Raw genomic sequence first — 10,568 nt, forward strand, 5'->3', positions numbered from 1 at the left:
GCATTGAATTGTATTGCCCAAGTATGTAGGATATTATTTAATATTTGCTGAAACTCTAAACAACCTATTTTAGGGGGAAAAAAATTCTTTTGTGAAGTTAAACTTCCTACTTGTGACAGGGAAGACTTAATTTGAAGTTCTCATTAAGGGCAAAGACTTGAATGTCCAAGACACACAATTGTTGTTCCAGTTACCAGGTACTGTGGTAGTAGGACTGGGAGTATTTAATCTGAAAACATGTTTTCCCGGGACATTTTTTTTTTTAATTAAAAAAAGCTTTCTTAAATACTGTAGAGAAGTTAGCAAGATTCCACAAGCAAATAAAATGAACGTGAAGAAAGCAAGAACAGACAAACATACATAACCCCACCCTAAAGTATTCAGTACCTCAGTAAATAGATAACTGGCTGAAGAGAAAGATCTTTTTTTCAGTCCCTGCCTATTCAGACCAGATATTCTGCACAACTGAGGAATACAAATTGTAGATCACTCACAGGTGAATTGCTTTAATTTTTTCTGCTTAGAGCTATTTACTGTATGTAAATAATTATAATAAAATATGATCTTGCAAGGGTTAATGCTCTAACGATTGCTGATGGGCTTCCTTGTTTTGCTCAGGACATGAGAGGAGGGGAAATTGTGCTACCAGATGTAGGGAGAAAGCCTCCTGTGGTTTATTTTCCTTTTCTTTAGAGAACAGACAAGAGAGCAGCTCTGTCAACAGGCTCTTGAGAAATTAAAAGTGATTTCTCTTGCTCAGCTGCACTGGTGATTTCACCCTGGGCAGGTGGAAACAAAGCCCTAAATGCTTGTTACCATTCCCTGCTGGGACTGAAAGGATCACTTGGTGACTCCTGAACCATCGCACACCTTTGTGCCAGCAAAAAAACAGGGGTAGAAATCAAAATGAATAATTTGGGCCAAGCATTCTTTGTTCTCCTTGTTATTTACAAACAGCTTCTTTCTCCTGGGAATGTCAGCAATATTCCTCTTTAGTTTGCAGATGGTGTTTACCTGGTCTTGCTCATGGGTCTCCTTGAAGACTATTTTGTTCCACTTCACAACTTCTACCTAACACCTGAAAGTTTTGATCAGAAGGTGGGTAGAAACTCCATTGTTTCCATGTTCTCTTTGCATTGTTGTCACGTGGTATTTTCCAGTTGCTGCATCTTCTCCCTTTGTGCCAGGTAAACCAGAATAACCTGGTATATTCTCTCCAGGAGCTGTGGCAAAGAGGCCCTGGCTGTGACACTTGATGGTTAAAACCACTAAAAGTTGTTTGTGAAATGAATGGGCAAATTCCCAGTAGCTGAGGAAGAAAGCTATTCTGTCACTAGCACCAAACAACACATAATAAATAAATAAATGAATAATCAGAATGAATAAATCAGTAATGAGCACTTTGTACTGGAGAGTACTTTGCATAATCAAAGTGATTTTTTTTAGCTTGTAGTGCTGCCTGAAGTGGTTTTGTGTGCCAGACAGCAGAGTTGGTGCCTGGCCTTGTATGTTCTGTGTAAACAGGCAAGAGAGAGAAAAGTTGAGATATGGGAAGCTCAGCTTTTGCTGCATCCTGGGATTGACACGGAGGTAAAGCTTCTTCCCAAGGTCACAGGATGTCATCCCTTAAAACTGCCCCCTCATCTCATCAGGATCAGTTCCCTAATACCTGTTCTTTTCCTGTAGTTTATTGAATAAAATAACTTACATATAACATTATAAAACAACATAGTATTATGTGATAGTTTATTGAATGCTCCTACAAACCAGATGAATAAATATCATTATTTGCTATGTAAGTGTATGAAGTAGAAGAGGTGGAACCTGGGCTGTGATCTTTGGTTGTTGTGGGGTTAGAAACTGGATGTTGAATGCTTACAGGTGACATGTTTTGAAGCTGATCTGAACCCAAAACTTTGTCTGCAGTTGTTCCTTGGACATAAATGTGCATCTGTGTGTGTTTGGTGCCTGGAAACAGAATACTGATTCATTCTGAATGTTGAATGCTGCACAGGAACTGGGTAGAGCAAGTGGGAAAATTATTATCTATTACATCTTACACAAGCTCTCCTTTATAGCTTTCTCTTGCCTTTCTTTTTTAATCTCAGTATCTTGAATTTTTGCCCCTGTAGAAGTGCAGGGTGCTGAGTTGCAGCCTGTAACCTGTTGAGTTACAATTTTGTTATTAATGGTTTAAATTCACAAAGGTTAGTAAGTACTCCTGAAGTGATGTTGTGGGTTTGGGTGGAGACTCTGCCTTGAGAGATGGAGATTTGTAAATCAAAGGAGAGGCAGGTGCTGTGGTTTTGGGAAAGAAGAAAGTATTTTCACACTGAAAGGGATTGGTTTTGTAACAATGAAAGAGGAGGACCTGCAGCAGGTAAAAAGGGATTAATAAAGTCCTGAACAATAAGTGTGAGTGAAAGTGGCCTTTCTTCCTTGTTGTAGGGGAGCTTTGTGTGCATAACTCCCTGATTTTCAAGATGAGTGGCTGTAATTAAATCTCCCCTTCCCTTGCTCTGTATCTCCAGGACTGTCACTTGCAGTAACAAAACTGCACAGAATTCATAATGCATGGGCAAGAAATCTGCTGTGCAAATCTCTTTAAATCCTGTTTCTTCCTCAAATGAGAGGTTAAAAGAAGACACCTACTTTCTTTCATTTTTCCCTGTTGTCTCTATCTTGTAATGGTTATTGGGAGCTCTCTGGCCTCTGCCATGGAGACTGAGCTCGGGGCTTAACGGGGTTTCTCAGTTCCTGTGGGACCCATCACATTTCTACAGCTGAATTTGGAAATATGAAATTACTTTCTTTCTATCAAAAGTGAATATTTACCCTACAAGCTTTTATTTCTTAGCCACTCATATGTACTTCCCATTAAACGTGTCAGTGTTTAATATTGAGTTAAACAGAATTACCATTGTCTGCATGAAGTTTAGAGAGAATAAAACATTTTAAAAAAATGAGGAAAGGTTTTTAATGCCTATATAACTGTGAGATTCTAAACACTTTACCTCTTTCAGGTCCATAATGTTTCCTTTGCTTTTGAGCTGATGCAGGATGGAGGACTGAAGAAACCAAAGGCTCGCCCTGAAGGTATGGACATGCTTTATAATAGCAGGTGCATTTCAAGTGCATTTGAAGACAGGAGCAGTGGTACCACAAAGTGGAGCTGTAAATGGAGCCCTTGACAGTTTTCCAAAGGATTCATGACCTGTGTCTGGGGTATATCCTTACCCGTGTTCCTTGTCTGGAATGGATTCACTGAGGTGTCCAAGTCTGGCTTTAGTGAATCATTCAAGAGCTGTTCAGTGTTATATTATAAATTCAGGTGGTGTTCTGCAAAAGAGTCCAAGCAGAAAGCTTTGTATGGTCTAATTCTCATAATTCTTACAGCCAGTGCTGGTTTGGACTCCTGTGATCAGATTTCCATGACAGATAACTGAAAGGCTTTTGAGGGTTTTTTTTTTTTGGAGAACCAGGAGCAAACTATCTCCTTGGTTTATGTGGACGTGGGAGTCAGATCTGAAAAACTGAGTTTTCCCTTTAAAGCCTCTGAACCTTGAAATGAATTAATGGTGATGTCTGCATTGTTGCTTGCACTAGGGATGAAAAGAGGAATTAAAACTTTATGACTGCTAAATGAGCGATTCTTATGCCTGCTGTTACAAACTGTGTGTGTTTTAGAAGCTTCCTCAGAACAAAGAAAAACGAGGAGCCCCCAAGAAATGTTTACTCTGACTTAAAATGAGACAAAGTGGTGATAATAAATGGATTAACAAATAGTGGAGCTGCTTACAGTGAGGGACAAAAGACAATATTAAATGCCAGTGTATCTTGTTTTAAATCTGGGGATGAAAGATGCTGCTGAAGAATATTGTGAAACAAGACACTAACTTGAGAAAGTAAAGGTGTGTCCTGACTCTTGGAGCTCAGTCAGTGGGTGTGTGAGGAGAACAAGGAAACTGGAGAAATAGGAATACACAGGCAGGGATGGCAGTTTGTTGAGTGGGAGGGTTAAGGAGATGCAGCAGGAGACCAGGTAAGCTAGACAAGCCTGTTTTTAGAGAGAGAAAATGTTAAAAACCTAGGAGAAGACTGACTTAGTTGAAAACTTGTCATTTTTTTGTTGTTGTTGTTATCATTTGACCCAACAGAGGAGACCACTTTCCCATAAGGCTTTCCTGTATCCTTACACTGTCAGGAATGGCAGAGCACTACAGCAGATCTTTTGTTTGCTCAGGACGAGGTGTGCAGATTCAATAAGCAGCAGACTATGTTTAAGTGCTTTACTGATTGAAGATTTAATTATGAATAGAAGCTGGAGAGCTAAATTAGCTCCCAGAATATTCCTTTTTGCTGCTGCAGGATGTACAGTCTCCTGTGTGTTTTCCTTCCCCTTTTGTGTGTCCCCATTCCCGGTGGTTCCCAGCTGTTGGAGTGAGTGTGCTCCTGGGATGTGGTGGCTGGAACTGCCTGTAAAACTGACTGTTGCTCTTGGAAAACTGCTCCTGTGGAGAGGACAGGGTATGGCTTGCCACCAGAGTTTCATGGAATCCTGTGTAAGGTCTTGACAGTCAGTACTGCCATGTAATTTATGTTTCCTGAAACAATAACTCAGTTTGGCAGAGACTCTGAGGCTCTGCAAAAGATTCTGTGTGTGGTGTGCTTTGTTAATGCCATGCTGATCCATTGTTTGTGCTGCAGTGGCCTGGAAAACCTGTCAGGTGCATCCATGTCCTTCAGCATGAATTGGGCAGTGAATGCCTCTGGAATTAGAATCACTGCTTTCTGCAGTGCTTGCAAGAAAGAGGCCTTGTTAAATATTTGAGTGTGTCTTTGTACAGGTGTAAATAAAAATAGGAGCATGCACATCATCTCCCAGTCTCTCTTTTTCCAGCAAAATTCAGTAGATTGAGCCAGGAGCAGGACTTGATGCTGAATTATTGCAGCAGGACTTGATGCTGAATTACTGCAGCAGAACTATGTTCTAGTGGATTAATTTATTAGCCCCTAATGAGGTTGTTAGGGAGTGTGAAAGTTTTAAATTAATGGAATATTTTAAACTGTTTTTATGATTTATGGCCACTTTCAGTTAACATTTTATTCGTTGTTGTTGGCAGTGTTATGACTGTGCATGTTTTATCCTAAAATAAGAAACAGGAGGCTGGGAATATGCTTATTTTTGGGAATGCCTGTTAGACAGTGATCAATAAGGAACACTGTAATAGCCCACACAGGGAGGATGCATCTCATACTCTCTACTCTTTAATGCAGCAAACAAAATCATAACAAGGTCTGAAAGTTGGGAAAGTGGCAAACTAGAATTACAAAAGTGAAGGTAATTAACCTTCGGTCTGCATTGTCAAGGAATGGAGGTGGAATTTTCCCCACTGGAAGATGCAGAAAAAGAAAAAGAAAATAAGAAAACATGCAGTGTGTTCTTTCCTATGGCTAAATTTACATTTTAAATGCATCTCTGAGGGAACTGGGTCTTGGTACTGAGAATGCTGTGGTAGTGAGCAACTTTCTGTTGTTCTTGGAAAAATTAGAATTGTCTTTCATTTTCAGTTATCCAGGTAGGACCTTTCTTTTTTCAGGGTGTGTGACTTCACAGCAGTTAGGATCTTTATTTGGGGCAGGGGAAGATTCTCTTACAAATGCAAACTAAAACTCATAGATGAAGTATGTAAAATAGTATAGGAAGAAAGGTAGAGAGAAAGTCTGAGAGGTTACTGAAAATCTCAGATGAAATGTGGGGGTTAGAGTGTTATCCAGTTCTCCCCCTTTTCTCTGCCTTTTGTCCCCTTTTTCTCCCTCTTTTCTTCTCCTTTTCTCCCCTCTTTCTCCTCCTCCTTTCTTACATATTGTATCCAACCTTTCTTTCTACTCCTTCAGCCTTCTCTGTGCTGTGCCTCCCCCCATAGTCCCTGCATTACATGTCTCTGGTATTTCTTGGGCATTTATTACAGTAATAGGATGGAACCAGTTCCCTGGCCTAGTGTGGTAAGAAAGGATATTAAATAATTGAAAGCTTTGAGTCTGCTGAGAACTCCTGCTTTGTTTATTCATGGTTTATACCCCTGCAGAGCTGTGGGTGTGTGAGGTTTGGTACCTCAGGAGGTGTGTTCACTCCTCCTGTGGCCAGGGAAGTCATTGGTCATTTCCCAAAGCCTTTATTCCAGGTCTCTGATAGAATTAGATCTTCTCTGTAAACCAGTATTAGATGGAGAAGGGAATTACCTTTCTTCTGTTTCCAGAGAAGCTCCCTGTGACTGTAAGAACATCGTTTGGGACATTGGAAGGGCCTGACTTGGGGAGATCAGAACTCTGGGGGGGTTTTATTGCTGATCCCTCCAGCTCAGAGATTTGGGGGCTTTTGTTCCTTTCGGGACAAATGAGGGAAAACAAAATGCAGGGTAAGGATTTCTCTCCTTTTCTCCCACAGATGTTGTCAACTTGGACCTGAAGTCTACCCTCAGGGTTCTGTACAACCTGTTCACCAAGTACAAGAACGTTGAGTGATCCTGGAAGTGATCCTGCTGAGGTCTCTTCATCCTTCAAGGCAGAAATGACCATAAACACACCCTCTGCACGTCCCCCTTGTGCCTTATGCTCCACTTCATGCATTCTTTCTGCACTTGGTGTGGTCTGTCTGTAGTTCTTTGTATGGCAATTCCACTAAAAACAGTGCATGTGTATTCTCTACATCACTTGAAAATGTGTAGGTATGTCACACTTTTACCAGAAGATTGGATCTGCTGTTTGTTATAACCCACAAGTGTGCTTTTGATAAAGGAAATATACCACTAACTACTTTAATAAGCAGGGAAAACACAAGACCTTCCTCATGGCTGGAGACTCTTTGATTCCACACTAGGCTTTCTTTTGTACACTCCTTGGTTGCCACTGGCATTTGATGATTTTGAAATAGTGTTGAAAATAGAAAATCAGCAGTGGGATTTATTTACAAACTGAGCCTTTTCTGTTAAATAGGGTTTCTCTTGGGTGGGTTGGGCTGAGGGGAATTAGGCACTACCTGAAGCTCATGGCAAAAGCTTCAGGTTTTGGGTTTTTTTCACCTCATTCTACTCAGTGTTATTTCCATTCAGTGTTTACACAGAATAAGTCTTGTAATGGGATGACCAACTAACTTTTTTTATGTCTATTTTTATTTTATCTCTTTTCTAGGAGAAATTTGGTTGCTAGAGCCACTGTTACCCGTTCAGCTTCAGTCAGGCCAGTCAGGAGCTGGCCAGACAGGCACAGACTGGATTAATGCCTTTTGCCCCCAGTCCTTTCTGAAATAATGAGCTTGGCAGTCTGAAGGTTGATTCTTCATTTTGCATAGAGGAGTTAAAGGGTCAGATTACTCCTGTTGGAATTGTTGGCAGCTGTAGGGTTCTGGGGGTCAGGCTTTTATAAACAGGCAGGTTTGCTCTGCTCCATGAGCTCACTTGAATCCTGTCATAAGTAGGCATATTCTTCCCCTACAAATGGATTTCTTACACCAAACATTATTTACCCTTGAACTCAGGTTCAAGAGGAACCACGATCTTTGAATGGTATAATTTTACAATTGGGATTTTCTCCTTCCCTCCTTAAACATTTTTTCATCTCAAAGGGAGAGAAATGGGCTTCTGCTGCTTTTGTTTCATATTTTTGGGTTCTGAGCTTTAGCATTTGAATTCCTTGGGTCACCTCCCCTGAAACAAAGATGGAAGGAAGTTGCCCTTTCTTTGCATGAAAAATTCAGATCTCCTCTGCTGTGTAAGGTTCTCTGGGGAATCATTGCTTGCCTGTGCTTCAGGAAGGAGCTGACTTCTCACTGTTTATACAGAGCCCAGAAAACTTGGACTTGGAGTTCAGATGGGGCCACTAAACTGCCATAACCCCAGCAGTTATTACAGAGGAGATTTACAGAGGTACCAGAGGCTCGTGGGTCAGCTCTCCTGGCAAGTTAAGGACATTGGTGTGAACTCTGTGCTGTGAAACAAGGGGATCACGGGGCTGGGAGGTGATTGAACTGAAAGTCTCTCAGATTTGTAGTTTAATGCAGTGTTATCTGTGGGAAACAAGCCTGTTAAAGAGTTGTCATTCCACCCACCTCCCTTCAGGTGACGTGGAAGGGCCAGTGCTGTTTATATTCTCTGAGTTGCTGGGAGAGACCTCCAGAGAGTTTAGTTTTTTAAATTGTGAGCAATATTAATATCAAAAGCAAACAGAAAATAACAAGAAGAGATTGATAAGAGGGATTTGGCTTTGGGGATGGTTCTTTCTGAGATGGCATTGTACAGCTGGCATCTTCATGGCATGTGAGCAGACGTGAATGTACTGACAGGTTTTAGGAGTTTGTTCATTTCTGCATTTCTGGTCACTCTGCAGAACCCCGAGTCCCTCTGCTGCAGCCTGAAACATTCCTTATGTGAACATCCCTGTCAGCCAGGACTGCAGCCTTATGTTGATGTCCCAGCCAGGACTGCAGGCTGGATGCCCTGAACAAGTCTGGGGCAGGTGTCAGACCACGTTCTGTTATGTTTTTAAGTCTGTTAGTAAACATTGCACAGGGAAAACACTCGTTCCTTGGCTCCTTCCCACCCACTGTTCCTGCAGACACTGTATTTATTGTTAACAGGACTGTGAGCAGGGCAGATTTAATTGAACTGGAGCCTCATCCCAATGAGTCCAGTTTCCAGGAAGAGCAATGTAGGTAAAGCTTCTCTGAGCACCTGCTTTTGTCCTGCCTCTTTGTTACATGTGTGATGCTTCCTTTCCTCTCAGAAAGCCAAGTCGATGTTAAACGTGTTATTCACGATCTCTTTGTGTTACTGGGGTTTGACATTTGTTCCCTGGGTACCAGTGGGACAGATCTCAATCCTGCTGGGTTCACCTGGAGTGCTGGATGCTCTGCAGCTTCCACGTTTGGAAGTAGTTAATGAATGTCTGTCTGTCTTTTCCAGTCCATACCACTTGACTTTTAGGTGCATTTACTGGACATACTCAGTTCCACTGAGCTCTGTTACCACAGAAGAAGCTCAGACACTCCTCAGCTGCATTCTGGTTTTCAAGATGAAAAACCAACAGTGGCAGATTTTTTTAATCACCTTAAACCTTAAAGGATTTCTTAGCCCTCTTCTCCACGTCCCAGTGCTTTCAGTATTAATGTATTTTTTTAAGAGTCTTTTCTACTGTTTTTAACAGTGTTTACTCTGGATTTCTAACTACTAAAAACCAGCCTTGCAGATAAAATTCTGGGCTTGTCACATGCTGGAGGCACCCAGCACAGTGATAAGAGTTGTGTACTGTAAGCAAGTTACAATGCAATGCTATGTTTGCTAAAATTCACAGCAGGAGTGTTATGCATGGTTTGTGACAGTTGTACTATTTATTCAAATAAACAAATAATGATCACTATGTTTTCTCCATCTTTTATTTTTTGCTAATTGGACAAGTCTGTGGGAAGAACTTTTGAATGGTGAAGTTCAGCCATCAAGGATCTTAGACACAGGATGGTCTGTGCTCACCTGGAAAAGCAGTGATCTCTGTTTCTGGCCCTGGTACAGATGATGAGATGGTGTGGGCAGCACAAATAACATCTTCTGTAGGTTTCTTCAGCTTTTTTATTATTATTGCTCAGCTACTGGATCTGATCAACTTGTTTACCTTTTTCCTTCCACAAGAGAAAAGCGACTGAATTTCACTCTCTGATGCCTGTTAGAAGGCTTGGGAACCAGTTCTTGCACAGGAGGGAATCCTGGCATGCCAGTTTGTGCCTACAGAGCTCTTGGGAAGCTCAGGGAAGTCTGGAGTGACACTGAAAATGTCTGTGTGCTTCCCTTTGCTCCGGTATGGAGAGAGCACGGAGTGATTCTCCAATACTGCAGGGCTGTGTGGGGAAGCAGGAAAATGCATTATGAGAACTTGTTGGTGGGAATGCTGTTGATTCCTTGAATTGTTCTTCAGTGGCTATTTTTAAGCGAGGGCCAGGTGTGTGTGTGGGGGGGGGGTGCATGGGATGTCCTTTGGGAATCACAGAAACGCTTGGGATAGGGGGAGACGGGCAAGGAATCAGCTGCAGCTCCGATGCAGGATCTACTAGTCCTGTTCTGGAGAAGACTGGATGCTCCATGCAGCGGAGGCAACATCAGGTTTTGGAGGAAAATAACAGGGTTGTCCATCATGTGTTTTCCAGAATTGTTTTTTTTACTACTGACACCCCATTGTGAACGAGGCTTTCAAGAAAGAAGTCCTTGGTGTTGCTAGTTGAAGTAGGGAAGAGACCTGGGAATTACAGCTGGATTTCCCAGCAGTTGATTCTTCCCACTCCCTCTGCCTGCTGATATGAAACTGGCTATGGCCAAAGTTCCCAATAGCATCTCCAACAATACCTTCTTTCTGTTTTTCACTTACTACATGTTTAGACTGCAGAATGCACTTCTCTATAGGTCTTTGTTAATTTGTGCTTGTTATCTGCTTAGGAAAGAGTTATGTTTGCCCCTTGCTTCAGGATTTTGGGTTAAGTTCTCAGTTACTAAGAATTCCTGGCAGCTGGAAATCTGTTTTCAGCC

The 10,568-nt window shown here is 41.7% G+C and overlaps 1 protein-coding gene across 4 annotated transcripts in view; it reads left to right on the forward strand.

The window, feature by feature from the left end:
* Nucleotides 1-9,414, forward strand: part of PARVB (parvin beta) — a 50,668-nt gene extending 41,254 nt beyond the window's left edge. For all 4 annotated transcript variants that reach the window (XM_032688915.1, XM_032688918.1, XM_032688917.1 and 1 more), the window contains exons 11-13: nt 997-1,098; nt 3,024-3,096; nt 6,449-9,414. In XM_032688915.1, the coding sequence (XP_032544806.1) occupies nt 997-1,098; nt 3,024-3,096; nt 6,449-6,525 (252 nt within the window). In that variant the 3' untranslated portion in view covers nt 6,526-9,414. The remainder of the gene's footprint in view (nt 1-996; nt 1,099-3,023; nt 3,097-6,448) is intronic.
* The last annotated feature ends 1,154 nt before the right edge of the window (nt 9,415-10,568 follow it).

The sequence above is a fragment of the Chiroxiphia lanceolata genome, chromosome 5 (genome assembly GCF_009829145.1).
Source record: "Chiroxiphia lanceolata isolate bChiLan1 chromosome 5, bChiLan1.pri, whole genome shotgun sequence".
Taxonomy (NCBI): domain Eukaryota; kingdom Metazoa; phylum Chordata; class Aves; order Passeriformes; family Pipridae; genus Chiroxiphia; species Chiroxiphia lanceolata.